The 16,371-nt window shown below is 36.1% G+C and overlaps 1 protein-coding gene across 1 annotated transcript in view; it reads right to left on the bottom strand.

The window, feature by feature from the left end:
* CACNA2D3 (calcium voltage-gated channel auxiliary subunit alpha2delta 3) overlaps positions 1-16,371 on the bottom strand; it is a gene marked incomplete at its 5' end in the record, with an annotated part of 625,719 nt that overhangs the window by 278,020 nt on the left and 331,328 nt on the right. Inside the window, 2 exons of the mRNA XM_081319069.1 lie at positions 9,377-9,490; positions 15,827-15,916. Of these exons, the coding sequence (XP_081175195.1) occupies positions 9,377-9,490; positions 15,827-15,916 (204 nt within the window). The remainder of the gene's footprint in view (positions 1-9,376; positions 9,491-15,826; positions 15,917-16,371) is intronic.

Here is a 16,371-nt window from a genome sequence, read left to right as displayed (position 1 = left end):
CCAGATAGCTTGGACAGCTGCTCCGGTGGCTTCGTCCACCATGACTTCCTTCTGGGCATCTGCAAACGATAGGACCTCTCTGGCAAATAGCTTCTGCTGCAGCTCTCAGTTGCAGAGGCCACAGACGAGCCGGTCTTGCAGTCACTCTTCGACGTCTGAAAATTGGCACAGGCGGGCGGCCTGCCTCAAGGCCGTAATGTATTTGGATGCGGTCTCTCCCGGTTGCTGTATTCTTTGTTCGAAGGTGTAGCACCATGCAATCACCGACATCTTTGGTTGGAAGTGTTCTCCGAGCTTCTTCTTCAATTTGGTGTAGGAGATGGATTCCAATGGCATGGGTGCAAACAGGTTCTCAGATAGATCGAACGTCGCTGGGCCGCACACACAGAGCAGCGTGGTGGCCTTCAGTCCGTCCTCTGTGATCTGGTTCGTCCGAAGGCAGTTTTCGACCTGGGGCAGGTACGAGGACCATTCTTCTGGTTGCTTGATGTTAAATTCTTGCAGCCTTCTGACCTTGGGCATTGTGCTGGTCTTCGCAGCTGGCTTTCAGCGTCTTCGAATCCTGCCTCTCCGTTGCTCAGGGACTGGACCACTGAGCATGTGGTCGCTAGCATGGCTTAGCTAGCCGACCATGGGGGGGAATTGCTTTTCCTGCCAGGCGTGTGCTGCCTCTCCCCTAGTGACTTTCAGCTCCCACGAAGAAGCAGGATTCCACCCTCGTCGCCAGTGTTGTGTACTGGGTTCGTTGTGCAGGAATGAAGAGGCGAGTGAGTTCAGCAAAGATCATGGTTTATTGCTTGCAGGATCTGAACTAGAGAACAGGGCTGCATATGCAGCAATTTATACCCTGGCCCCTAGGTGGCGGCCAATAGGTTTGAAGCACCCTATTGCTGCCCTAGGGGCAACCAATAGCAGCGCTGGAGATGGGTTGTCTGAGGAGCTGGGAGCCGTTAGCTAGCTTCCCTGCTTAAACAGCCTCCCAGCAATACCACGTGGTGTTAACAAAGCAACCCCAATACATTACAAATATAATGAACAGATTCAATACACTTAACCTACGTGTAAGAGAATCTGAAAATCTATGGAGAGAGGTAAAAGATATTATGAAAACCAAAGCATAGAAAAAGATATTCACAATATTTGAAAAAGTAAAGGAATGTATTACTATGAAAGACAGGAATAGACAAAGATTGGGAATAAGAAGCACGTATGACTATTGAATGCAATCTTCCAGTGTTAAGCAAGAAATGATAAGGAAATATGTTTCAAGTGGAAATATCAACAAGTAGAGGAATAAAACGAGAAATAGAAAATGACAGCTATATTGAGAGAAATGCCAGGAAAAAGTATAGTTAGGGCAGAAATACAACAAAGAAGCATGGAAGTAGTCTAATACAGTAGATGCTAATCAAATTAAAGCAAGATGGAAGAACTTTGGTGGAGTGTTGACATATTTTATAAAAGAGTTAATAAAATAACAGAAATATACAATCTTACCAGAAATTGAAATAGTACAAATAATAAGTAAACAAAGGAGAATAGAGTGAGATGAAATACTCATTGAACTATATTTAAAACTGCAAAAGAGATAATCAAGTGCTATCAACTCTGTCAATAAATATGGAACAAGATAATAAAGATTATCCAAGGAAGGGACTTTCACAGAATGTGCATTTACTGAAGCTCTGCAGTTAATTCCTCACATAAGAGAAAGAAAGGTAAAATGGTCAATCAGATTTTAGAAAAAGTAGAAAGTGAAAAGATCATACTGCCAAAATAAGATGGATAATAGAGACAGCAAAACACTGTCTCCTAAGAGACTTAAGAAGAAGGCTTACCATTGCTTCATTGATTACACCAAGGCCTTTAAGTATTTAAATCATGTCAGAATAATGAATATATTAAGAGATAATAGATGTGCCCAAATACCTGATTACTATTCTGAGGAAACTTTACAAGAAATAATATCTGAATTTGGACTAGCTGAGCAGTTCCGAATAGGAAAGTAAGTGAGTCAAGGAGGTGTATTGTCCCAATATCTATTTATAAATGCTAGCCCATTAAAGGATCGATCAAGTATTAAATAATGGTTGACTGCTCCCTTGCAGTCACGATCAGCCACAGAAATCTGCATATTTGGGGAATGTGATGACAGCAGACGCTACATCTGGAAAAATATTTTCAGGGAGCTGAAAACAGATAAATTGAGAAGGATAAATTTGTTTGTTTATTTTAAGGGGCTTATAGGTCATTCCAATCAAATCCAGCATGGTGTAGCATATAATTCCCCATCATAAGTCAGGATAAAACCAAAACAAAATATGCAGTCATAGAGCACATTTAATAAAATCACATATATAAGATAAATAAAACCATAAAGTTAAACATATTATGTAATAGATAAAATGGTTGGTTTTAAATTGGATAATGTTGGTTTTAATTGGTTTTCTAGCTGTAGGCAATACAGAGTTTGGGACTTAAGCAGACTATAAATTAAATGCAAATATTTTTTTAAATAAATGTTAAAAACGTAGCACGAAAGAGATTATCATAATCTCCTTGAAATAGATATATCTTGGAAGCATTTGTCCATGTGGTTATTGACCACTCGGAGGCTTCAGCTGGTGCAGAATGCAGCCGCGCGAGTTGTGATTGGAGTCTCCCAATACTCCCAGGTAACACCTCTTCTCCGCGAGCTGCATTGGCTTCCGGTTGCCCTCCGGGTGAGATTCAAGGTGCTGGTGATGACCTATAAAGCCCTAAATGGCATGGGCCCGGATTATCTATGGGAACACCTGCTGCCAGCATCAATTTCCCATCGTCCTGTGCACTCCCACAGGGAGGGTCTTCTCAGGGTACCGCCGGTCAAGGATTGCCGACGGGCAATCCACAGGGGGAGGGCGTTCTCTGTGGGCGCACCTGCCCTATGGAATCAACTGCCAACGGAACTCCGGACTGCCCCCGACCTTCGTTCATTTCGCCGGGACCTAAAAACCTGGCTCTTTGAGCTATCTGGTCTGGACTGAGGGGTTTAATGTTTTTAAATTGTGATTTAATTTTTGCGGCTAGACTTAATTTAATTTAATTTTAATTTTATATTGGATTGTTTTTAAATTTTGCCTTGTAAACCGCCCTGAGTCCTTTGGGAATAGGGCGGTATATAAACCGAATAAATAAATAAATAAATAAATAAATAAATAAATAAATAAATAAATAAATAAATAAATAAATAAATAAATAAACTTGATAACTATCTAACAAGCCACCTAACACATAATAAAAAATTTTCTCTACCCAAAGAGTCTATACGTATTTAAGAATTGTTTTTGTTAGTTCTGTTATAGAGTTGACCTATTTTATATAAACACATCTTTACATTTTTATTATTTAGACTCTCAAAAGCCTGTCTGTTTTTCTAAGGAACATGTTGAACAGCAGATGGTGGTACTTCGATTTTAAAAAAAATCACAATGCACTGTAATCTGCATTTCAGCACATAGACCTTAGTGAGTCTTTATTCTCTTGGGTCTATTTTCAAGAACTAAATCCCAGACAACAATGTGAAAAAAGAAAAACTACACTATAAAGTCCTAGCAAAGGATTCAATTAATATTCTATGTTAAAACCAGGAGAGATGTTGAAATAAGAATTCAGTTTAACAAAAATGGTACTTTACAATTATTCCATACAAAGATGTATTTACTTTGAAGTATAATTTGTTTTATAACAGATTTTAGGGCCAATTATGGAAAAACAAATTATAGTACATTATAAAGGGGAGAATGAGGTATTCAGAGAAGTTTTTGATAGGATAAGAAAAAATCCAGTCTATACTTCATGAAATGCCATCAAAATGTAGAAGACACAAAGTCAAATATAAATATTTTATCAGACAAACAGAAACTTTAGTATGGTCATTAACCGATAAAAGTACATTCAATAAAATGAACAACATAAAACTATCCCCTAACAAGAACTATTGTCAGCCATTTTGGGGTGAGGCTTAGACATATACCAAAATTTTGCTACGTTTAGAGAAATAAATTTATCATGATCATTTACAGGTAGTGTAAATAAAAATAATCAGACATGCAAGATGGAATGCAGAGGGGGAGATCCAAGATGGCAAAGTGAAAACATCTTGTTATCCAAGAGCAGTGGTAAATTTCTATTTTTTGTTTTATATTATCAGATTAATTCCCTTTTAATTACCAGTCCCTGTGCATAACTGTATAATGACTAATCTCCAAACAATTGGATGAGAACTGTTTATACTCTACTGCCAAGAGAAGATTATAAAAGAGAAGATTATAACATTGGAAAGAGGATGACATGACAAAGAATGAATTCTGGCATGCAGGTATTGCTCAAATAACAAAAAAATAGATGACCCCATGGAATTTAAAAAGAAGGCTTCTGAAAATAAAAAATGAAAGTAATGCCCACACCAGCATTGACATTATCAATAAACCAAGCCCTGGGAACAATTCAAATACAGTACATATGATGTGTTGAATTGGGACTTACAAGATGAAAGTGCAGAGGACCACCTCATTTATAACAGTGGGGAACCAGATTCCCTAGGAACTTTAGATATAATAGTTCCATCTTCTGAGGCACCTGCATGCTCAGTGGTAGTATTTACCAACAAAAAGCTGCCAGGAAGACATTTCCAAAAATGAGACAACAGAACATTTTTTCTAGGCAAAGCTTAGTGACTGCATGGACTGTATTGTTTGATTATTTAACAGAAATATATGAGCATTGTTGAAATGATAAATATTTAGGGAAGGTTCACACATTGCTCTAATCCCAAACCACTTGTATCTGTACTATCACACCACAGAGTTCAGTATGACTTAAAAGGTGGGTATTAATTTATTTTTATTTATATATTTTAGTTTTGCCATTTATTCATTTAAAAGCTGTACATGGCTCCCCATTTTAAGAAATGCAAGTCTAGCTTATCCATAGCAATGGTATGGAGCCAAAACATCCTATTTGTTCTCTGTTGTATTGTCTTATATTTTACCAGCTGCCCAATAATTCCTCAGCAGAGTTACCTCAGCACAAAAGAACACCACTTCTCCTTCACTGCTTCAGTTTAGATCTAGGCAAAGAAGGCTGAGAAAGAGAGGACACATCTTTTTGAAAGTGTCTCTCCAAATACAGTTTCTTTCACATCTTTTGTTAAAACTAGACTAATACCACAATATATTGGGTTTAGCCAGAAGAAAAGCCAATCATTACAACCCAAGCAATTAAAGGAATAATTCTGTGATAGAAGGGAAAAGATAAACACAGTGTGCCATTTAATTGTGTGATCTTCCAAACATACAGACTGCATTTAGAGATGATAACCTGAGATTGGAAAATTGTTGAGAAAAAACAGGTAAGATTTTTCCACATAGAGAGAATGTCTGTCACAAGAAGAAGGAGAGAAGTTGAAATGCAGATGGAGTTTTGATTGGACTAAAAAAATGGAACATTCCACCAGGAATTATCCAGTACCAAAGACAAAACACACAAAGATTAAAGAAACAATATAATCTACAAAATCAGTTGTAATGATTGTAATCACTTCTATGTGGGGCAAACATCACACCAGTTAAAAACCAGGATCCACGAACACCGGCTAGCAGTCAAATGCCACGATCCCAAATCCTTAATTGCTACCCACATCAACACCAAACAACACCAATTTGATTGGAGCAACACTAAAATCATCGGCCACACTACCACCCGCCATGCTCGTGAGTTCATCAAAGCCTGGCACTCCACAAGCAATTCCATCAACAGACACATTGATCTGCAACCAGCCTACGAACCCATCAGAATCCAAATCAATCACACAGCTAATTGGAGACAGCACCAGACCTCAACCAACTCACAAAAGCCCTGCTCCCCCCCCAGCGGTTCAACTTCCAATGACCCTGACCTGAAGTAATCTCCTTATTACAAGACCCATCACCAGCCTCTCACTGCTAACTCACCCAAGAGCCATTTATAATTCACATCCTCTAACAACCTTGACCTGTAGTAACCTCCCCATCATGAGACCCACCACAAGCCTCTCTCTGATGACTCATCACAAGACCCTGACTTCACACACACACACACACACACACACACACACACACACACACACCTAAAGCCCTTATAAATAGAAGAGCACTGACACAGACATCCCCTAAAAGCCACTAAAGAAGTTACCTAGCCTGGTAATGAAGCGTTCGGAAACCAACTCGCAAGCTCGAAGAATGAACCTTCACCCTCAAGATGGAGAGGTTTGAATGTACGCAAGTTCCTGAGTGATGGAAGGTCAGCACAGGGATTGCTATACAGAGAAGAAAATAATTCAGCGAATCAGCATTTCTAAGGAAGACCCAAAGACAAAAAGAGAGTCCTGCTAATCATAAAAGTTTGCCAAACACATCTGACAAAGTGCCCTTGATTAAATTAATAATAGCTACTATACAGGAGAAGAAATGTAACTTTTGCAGGCAGGTAGGTAATATGGGAGATAATAATTGAATTGTGAGTTTTCACAGTTGAATGTAGGCTTGAACCTGGGTCTCTCTGGTCCCAGTACTCATTTTAAATTGCTCTTTAAATATTTAGTCAATTTCAGATGGAATAGCAAAAGATAAACTGAGTAAATGTACAATAGATCTTGGTTTCACATGACGCTTACATATGAATGGACTGCTTGCAACAAGACAACCCATTCATGACATTTATGAAGCACCATACTAATTATGGTGAGGGAACTCATAAACATTTTTTTAGGTTTTTTAATAGAATTTTAAATATGACTATGTTAACCAAACCCTTACTTTGAAGTGCTGTATTACCAAAAACAAAGGAAAGTATAAATATAAATAGTATAGATTGAATCATATGTTCATTGTATACCCTACCAGAAAATAGCCAGGAATTCTCTTCTCACAGGTTTCATTGAGTTTCTAATGACAAAACAAATAACTGTCAAGAGCATCAGTGTCAGGTGAAAAAATGTGCCAGTTTTAATTATCCAGATTGTGTTTGAGGTCCTACAACTACCATAGTATGTTTATGCCACTGGCAATGTGGAGAAATCCCTAACATTTAAGGAAAATAAAAATATGTCATGTCTTATTTTCCTAATCAGAACTCCAAATTATATTATCAGTGCACAGTCTGAGATCAAAATATGGGTGAGTGAAGGGGTGTTGCCCCTTTTTATGTGCGTGTTTCCATAAATATACATGAGGGGGAAACATTGGGCATTTCAGAGAGGAATGCCAATTAAAGTCAATAACCAGCAATGCCATGCTTTTTACAAGAGTAAAAGATACAAATCAAAGTTATCAGTTAAAATTGGGAAAAGCCAGGAAGAAGTGAAAATTTAAACTGTAGAGGGGTTATTCCCTTTCATGTTTACAGAGAGGAATCAGCTAATTGATATGTCTTTATTTAGTATGTATTAAATATATTGAGCTAATTATGTTATATTCAAGCATACAGGTAGCTTCTGGCAAGTTCAAGACAGTTAAAGGAGGGATCATGAACACTCTACTTGTGTTGCAGATCCAATTTGGAATAAATGGGGTCAAGACTGTAATTTTCCCAAGAATACACAGCCTTCCATTTGTGAAATTGAAGATAAAGCAGATGAAACTGGTTTAGTGAGATGCAAACCAGTGTTTCATTTGCACTTCCATGCACTCAAAAGTACCTCTTGGAATCAAATCTGAAGCACTGCATAGCACAATGAATACATGTTCTGATCTAACTTTGCACTCAAACAAATATAAGAGAGGGGCAAACTAGATGATGAATTACGGTAAATAGCACATGGTCATCCTCCTGACTCTTTTTAGAGAAAGCAGTTAATAATCCAAATCAAATCATTTACTTGTATGTGTGATCTTTTTTTTGGCCTGGTTGTTTTAAATATTAATAATATTTCTATTATTTAATAGCAATATAATTATGAGACAAGAATATTATGTCCTCATACTAGCCAGACTCTACTATTTTAGTTTCTAGTTATTAACAATAATTCACCATCGTCAAACCTCCTCTTGCAATACTCAAATCCAACTATGATATAAGAAATTATCTTCCAACCACATAGTTTCTCTAAAAGAAAGTTCCATAAAATTATAAATATTTGTTTCCATTGGCAATAGTAAAGGGAATATTTAAGATATTTAAGATTTTGTTTTATCGACTCATTCATAAACAAATATGAACAATAGTAATTCCATTCTATCATGTTTACTATATAAGTAGATTTCTTTTCTCAAAATCTGAGAATATGACTGATACAAAAATAAATTAACCAGATAGGTATTAACTGGCAGAGTCTGTCTTGCCTAACCACACAGCACACATGCAATGAAAAGTGATACTGCTTTCATACTACTCCATAATGTATTTCCATTAATGCATTGCAAAGTTGTTTCAGTAGTTAATCATACCAAGGAGTTGATATACAAATCACTCATAGAAAAGTAGCACATGCACACTCATTTCAGTTTCACCAGACCTAGCTTTTTTTTTCAGCGATCACAGATCATACATGAAGGAAATTAAATTCTATTCCGTAATTGATAAGGCCCCAGATGTTGTACAGAGAAATGCTTCAATGTTAAGATCCCCTTGTGTTTAATTTAACATATATAACCTCGACTTGAAGAGCTGCCTAATTCAATTCATAGATTAAGAAACAGGAGAGCAGAGCCACAAAGTTCTCAACAGTTACTTCTGTAGGCCCCAGACTGACCATGCATACAGATTATTATATCATATTTTCTATATTATCCTGATTTACAGGTATTTCTATATGCAGGTTGGTATATATGATATCTCACTGCAGACAGTTTTGAGACCGTGGCAGGATAAAAATGCAATAAATAAATAAATGAATTATTTGACTATTGAAATGATACCAGCTATTTTTAAATGAACTCATATAAATGTTCATCACCATATTTAAACAAATTGATCTTATCTATTACACTATTTTGTGATGCTCATTTTTCTACCTCTTGGGGAAGGATAATAATTGTTCTATTTTTCAACTGATCTATTGAAAATCAGAAGGTATTGTGTCCAACCATCCCACTGTCAAAATGCTTCATATGTGCTTTTTAGAACATATCTTTTTACCAAATTCATCCAATACAGAAATGAATATTCCACTTTTAAACAATTTGGCAAAAAATCATGAAATAATAGAAGCATTCTTAGAAGACATTTTTTAAAAAAAAATCATTTACAAAGAGCAATTTCTGACAATATAGATACATCCATAACTAAATATCTGAAAGAATGTAAATCTTGATCAACATTTGATCCAGTTATTTCATGAATATACACATAGGCTTACCTTTCTATCTGGCCAATTATATTTTTCAAATATTGCATCATATGTATCTACTGCACCATCAGTAATCAGCATTATGGCTTGACTGCAGATACTTCCTTGTCCTGTGTGATTGAACTAGGGGGAAAAATGACATTATATGGCTTCTGACAAACCTACTTAGGCAAATCAGTTTTTGCTACAAAATACCTGTGCTTCATTGAGTATTTCCATCTAGAAAAAGTATATTTTAAGATTTCATTTCTTATTTTGATGGAGCATAGTAGTCAAACATATTCCACATTTAGAGTATGATATACTTTAAACAATACAGTGTCATATGGAATATATTTTATAGAAAAGCATCCATTCCATCAAAAAGTCAAGTCTGGAAATTACAAGCCCCAAGGCAAGATTTACCTCAACCCTGCTTGAAATATGTCAAAATATTAGCAATCATTTTTAATGATCGAGTGAGAGGGAGAGAGAATCTAAAATGAAAAGAGAATATAAAACCATTTTTGCATATCATATCATCATCAAGGTAGCTTGATTACTTTATGGGCTTACTCCCATTTCTTATTTATATGTATACAGAAGTGTATGGCTGACTGATGAGAACAAATAAGTTTGAAATGATCATATCGGTCTCCCTTTATTCTTTGTTAGCAAGCCAAAAATGTACACAAATATGAGCTGCCACTGCTGTGGCTACTGCCTGTAGATGGCCTTGGGTTAGGCTGAAACAGGAAATAAGATTTGTCCCGTGTGTGGGACTTAAGCAAGTGCATTCTAAATACTTAACAAACATTAACACATATATACATATGTACATATATGCATACAGTGCACACATAGTGCTTCCTAATATTTTACGTGCTCCTTGGCTCAGAGGGGAAGGGTCTTCTTTGCTGTTTTTTTCTTTTACAGGATAAGGTTTTCTGTGGTCTCCACTCAATAATGCATGAATGGACTTCTTGTTAGAAAGATAACAGTGAACAGATTCTACCTGCTAAAGGTAAGATGAGAAAATAACAAAGGGGGGACAAACAGAATGATGGGAGAAATAGACTAAAAGATGCTGCATTCTCTTTCACTATTGGGGTGCAAACCTTTTGGAACTGGTGGCACATTTAAGGTTTTAATTGCATGTCATTTGCAGTCCCATTAAAAAGCTGCCATATAGGCATACCCAATCTGAACATTCCAATTTAGTAGCAGGCCATTTTTAAAATTGTTCCCATCATGTCTATTCTTACCACCAACATACATGCATGTATGTAGAGAAGAGGTCCCCAACCTTTTGGGCATCAGTTACGTGGAGAGAGACCAGAGGGGACATGGTTTTGTGTGCTGCATGCATCCTGTGGATGGGGATTTGGTTTTTGTGCAGACCAGTTGCTGGCATGATGAGGCCCGATACCGGTCCACGTACCAGGGGTTGGGGACCCCTGATGTAGAGGATATGCAGGTGATCAGATGAGTATTTTCTGCCCAGAGAAAATACAGAGCTGCAACACTCTGCTGTTGATAATTTGTGTTTGGTAGATTAAGGAAGAAGGAATATGTAGAGTGTAGCAGACACAAGTAATAGTATCTTGAACATTCTGGGCATGTATAAATTTTATTCTCACTTTGCCAAGATAAAACCAGCCAACAGTGAGATTATTATACGATGAAAAAAATTAGAAAATCTATTGGCATCAGTGACTCTTCTTTATTTTAAAACTAAAGTAAGAACTATAGATTAAAAAAACACAGTATTTTGCAAGAAACGCATATTAGGGTTATGGACCAAAAGTACTTATCGAACTCAAGGTTGGGTACGCAATTTGTTGCTTCTGCGATGAACAAGAAAAATGGAGTGGTTGTCTACGTTAAAAGTACTCTAACAGCGGAACTAATTGAAGTAGATAAGCAAGGAAGATATGTTATGATAGATTTGCTGTTAGAAGGTAAAAAAAACGCTTCTAGTTGGACTGTATGCTCCTAATCAACAACAAGCTGACTTTTTTAACTTACTACACACAAAGGTTACCCAATTGGATTATAAATCTTTTATTTTTATGGGAGACTGGAATGGTGTCTTAGACGTGCAGATGGACAAAGCTGGTTCTTTTAAGCGTGTTCCGAGTCATGCTAGATTGCCTAAATCTTTTTTTGAAATGAAGGACGATTTGGAACTGCGAGATATTTGGCGTGATACACATCTACATGAAAAGGATTATACTTTTTTTTCTGACAGACATCAGTCTTTTTCCAGGATTGATTTTATTTTGCTGACTAATGACTTTTTTTCTAGGATTAAGAAGGTAAAGATCTGTGCAAGAACTATTTCTGACCATAGCCCAGTTTGGTTAGAGATCAATAAGGACAATAGGGATAGGCGCTCTTGGCGCGTAAATGAGAATTTGTTTAGAAATCAGAGAAATGTGGAAGAATGTAAACAGCAGATGAAGGATTTCTTTGAAATTAATATGAATAAGGATACCTCTATGGACATGGTTTGGGATGCTAGCAAGGCCTACATGAGAGGGGTGTTGATATATATGAACAATAAATACAGACGTACTTTGGAAGCTAGAAGGAAAGAACTGGAGAATGAAATTAGGGAAAAAGAAAAGGCCCTTATTTTGAACCCATTGGATGTGAAGATTAAGGAGGTTATTAACCTATTAAGAGGACAATTTGATAAGTTGATGGCTGATCAAGTGGCAACCAATTTACGGTTTGCTAGGCATAATACTTTTTGCAATGCTAATAAGCCAGGTAGATGGCTAGCTTACAGGTTAAGGAAAAAGCAAAGGGCTTCTAATATAGATAAAATTGAATATAAGGGAAAGGTTGTGTTTCAACAGGATCTTATTAAGGAAGCCTTTGTGGATTTTTATTCTAAACTATATGCTAAGGAGAAGATTAATGAAAAAGATATTGATGTATATTTGAAGAATGCTAGCATCCCGGTTCTTACGCAAGAACAAAAGGAGGAGATTAATCAATTGATAACAGAAGAAGAAATTCTTATAGCAATTAAGGAACTGAAGGTGGATAAAGCGCCAGGTACGGATGGTCTGACTGCGGTTTATTACAAAAATCTACAATTGGAGCTGATAAAGCCGTTAAAGGAATTGTTTCAGACAATTCAGAGGGGGGGAAAGGTGCCTCCGTCTTGGAGAACTGCTTTTATTTCTTTGATTCCGAAGGAAGATCAAGATGCTACTCAAGTTAAAAACTATAGACCGATATCACTTTTAAATACAGATTACAAGATATTTGCCAAGGTGTTAGCTAATAGATTGATGAAGGTTCTGCAACAGGTGATTCATGGGGATCAAACCGGGTTTATTAGTGGTAGACAAATGAAAAATAATGTGAGGCATATAGTTGATGTGGTGGAGTTTTTGGAAAGGAACAACCAGATCCCTGCGGCGCTAATTTTTCTAGATGCTGAAAAAGCTTTTGATCAATTGAATTGGCAATTTTTGATGAAAGTTTTAGAAAAAATGAATTTTGGGGATAAATTTTTGCAACCAATTAGGGCGTTATATCAAAAACAAACTGCCCGAATAATAGTTAACAATAGTTTGACTGAAGTATGCAATATTGAGAAGGGCACAAGACAAGGGTGTCCGTTATCACCTTTATTATTTGTCTTAACGTTGGAGATATTATTGGTAAAAATACGGAATTCGGAAAGAATTAAGGGTATTCAAATTAGAGATCAGGATTACAGACTGAGAGCGTTTGCAGACGATCTGGTTGTCACGGTGACCCAGCCAGAAAACTCTGTTGTGGACCTGATGGAGATAATAATGCAATATGGGAAGGTTTCTGGATTTAAGGTTAATGCACAAAAAACTAAAATTTTGGCCAAAAACATGACAGTATCGCAAAAGGCCCTTTTAGAAGGATTAACTGGATTTGAGATTGTTAAAAGGGTTAAATATTTGGGGGTGTATTTGTCACCCTCAAATGCAAAGTTATATAAAAATAATTATGAAAAGTTATGGGGAAAAATTCAAAAAGAATTGGAGAGCTGGGAAAAATTGCAATTGTCTTTACTGGGAAGAATTGCAGCAGTGAAAATGAATGTCCTGCCTAAATTTTTATTTTTATTCCAAATGATACCGATTCTTAAAAAAGACTCTAATCTGGAAGAATGGCAACGGGGTATCAATAAATTTGTTTGGGCAGGGAAAAGGCCACGAGTTAAACTTAAGATTATGCAGGATACTCATGAAAGAGGTGGTCTTAAAATGCCTAATCTTAAATTATATTATGAAGCTGCTGCATTATCAGGAGTAAGTGATTGGATTAATTTGACACAAGAGAGATTATTAAATCTTGAGGGCCATGACTTGTTATTTGGCTGGCATGCATATATGTTGTATGATAAGAAGGTAGATAATGTGTTTAAAGTGCATATTTTAAGACAGGCATTGTTGAGAGTTTGGAAGAAGTATAGACATAAGCTAGATTACAAGATGCCGTTGTGGGCAATCCCAAAACACGCAATAGAAAACATAAATGTTGGCTTCAAACATGATGTGACTACGTATAAGGAGATTTTAAGCTTGGAAAGAAATGTCTGGTGTTTGAGGCCGTACAACCTTTTGCGAGATGAGAAGATTGTTCAAACTTGGTTTCAATATACTCAGCTACGGGCCAGGTGGAAAGAAGATCAGAAAATTGGTTTTGCAATGACTGATGAAAATTTGATAAAGCAAATTAGAAATCAGGGTCCAGCACATATCAAACGGATATATCTTGCATTGATAGAAATTGACTCAGAAACAGAACTTGTTAAAGATTGTATGATAAAATGGGCCCAGAATATTCAAGAAGTTATTACAATGGACACGTGGGAAAAGATCTGGGTGAGGAACGTAAAGTTTACGCAAGCTCAAAACCTAAGAGAGAACTTTTATAAAATGTTTTATAGATGGCATTTGGATCCTAAAAAGCTTGCAAGTATGTATCCGAACTATCAGCCAAAATGTTGGGGGTGTGGTGGCGAAGATGCAACGTATTTTCATATATGGTGGACCTGCAAAAAGGTTAAGGCTTTTTGGATAAAAATTTGGTGGAATATGCAGAAGATCCTTAAGCAAAGGATAAAGTTTTGTCCGCAATTGTTTTTGTTGGGCATAATTACAGATGCTACTGTTGTGGACACTAAGTTGATGTTGAACTTAATTACAGCAGCAAGACTTTTAATAGGTCAATATTGGAAGAAGGAGGAACTGCCGACTATAGAAGAATGGACTCTAAAGGTTTCTGACCTGGCGGAAATGGCAAAGATCTCGGCTTATTTGAAAGATCATTTGCAAGAACGTTATATTATGGAGTGGAAAAAATGGATTGATTATATCCAGAACAAATATGGGACTAAAAAGTTTCATTTAGCATTTGAATAAGTCTTCCTTTCTTTTTTCTTTTCTTTTTCTTTTTATATGTATATTAATATTGCTTGTAGTTATCTTATATGAGCAAGAGAGCAATAGATTTAATAGTTTATTGTTGTTAGCATATGGATGTTTATGATTGTTTTTTGTTTTTATACCTTGTACTTAGCTCTGGGAAGTCCGGGGGGGGGAGGGGGAAATGGGGGGGAGGGATAGGGAGGGTTAGGTAGGGGCGGGGGGAGGGGGGATTGTTAAAGATAAAATGTACTGTAAAACTTTTCAATAAAAATAAAAAAACACAGTATATTAAAATAGTTTGGAACTGGGTCTTTTCATCTATTTATTTACCGTAAATCATATTAATCATATTAGTTTGGGTGGGTGATGTCTTCTCATGTGTATTTAAACATTTTTATTGAATAACAGAAATGATTAACAACTTTTCCAGAGTAATAACAACAATAAGGGACCTTATGATGAACTACAATTAACTCAGTGATTCATTATTTAGCAGTAAAATTTCAGCTCATCCTGACATTTGGAGCATTTGTTTATGATTCTCTTTAAAATGTCACAGAATTTTAATTATTGGTTAAGACTTATAAAACATAATCAACAAAAATTAACTTTATTTGCAAAAGAGGTAACTGCATCTGTAACATGATATAATTCATACCGTAATCCTGCAGGAGAAACCTGTGGTAATCGCATAAATAATGGTTGGGAAGAATTTAGACTTAGCTATGAATACAATTTGGAGAATGGTGAGGACAGCTAGCTCTTTGGAAAACACTAGGAAATGTGAGGCTTACTTATTCTAACCTAAAAGACAGTCTAAAAGTGAGACCTAACAGATGATCATATAAGAGTACTGACTTATAATTCATAGGAACAAATTTCAGAATTTGCATGTTGCAATACTGCTACATTCAGTAAAAAAAATTGCTACATTGTCCATTTAAACAGATTGCATAAGTAATACAAATTCTAAAATGGGAAAGAAATATCAATAATGTGTCCCAGATAATGAAATCAGAAACAAAAGAGGAGGCAAAATTGATGAACTTACATCACTGAGCATATTGAAAGCTTCAACTAAGGCAATGTCCAGCATTCCGATTCCTTTGGCAAAAAGTTTGTCAAGGTGTTCCCTGAAGTGCTGTGGAAGAAACAGAAAGAGGATTTCAAGCAACATTTTTTTTTGGAAGCGTTCATATTAAAACAATCAATTTATTAAAGTCAAGGAGCCTTTCACAGTTGTAAAGAAACAAACTCATTTTTAAAAATTGTTTTAAAGAGTCTTATTTCTCCAGTTTAAAAAGAATCTAAAACATGCTGAGTTTTGTATGAAATTATAAAGCTGTCAAATGGAGTAATTTGATTTTATACTCTTACTAGGGATAACTGTTCCTACAATGAACAAAATCCCACAAATGTTTGGAGAAGAATAAGTATTTAAAAAGGCTTATTCATGTTGTGACAATTCCTCATCCATTCTATACCAATCATCATCCCAAGGCAAATTGCTTTGAGGCAAACAAAATGACCAACCAAGAGGTTAGTTATCCTATCTTATGATACAGTACTCATCTTCATGGTTGGAAAATATAATGG

The sequence above is a fragment of the Vipera berus genome (genome assembly GCF_964194415.1).
Source record: "Vipera berus genome assembly, chromosome: 2".
NCBI lineage: Eukaryota > Metazoa > Chordata > Lepidosauria > Squamata > Viperidae > Vipera > Vipera berus.
The sequence above is the reverse complement of the archived record's forward strand: the minus strand, read 5'-3'. Positions and strand labels throughout refer to the sequence as shown.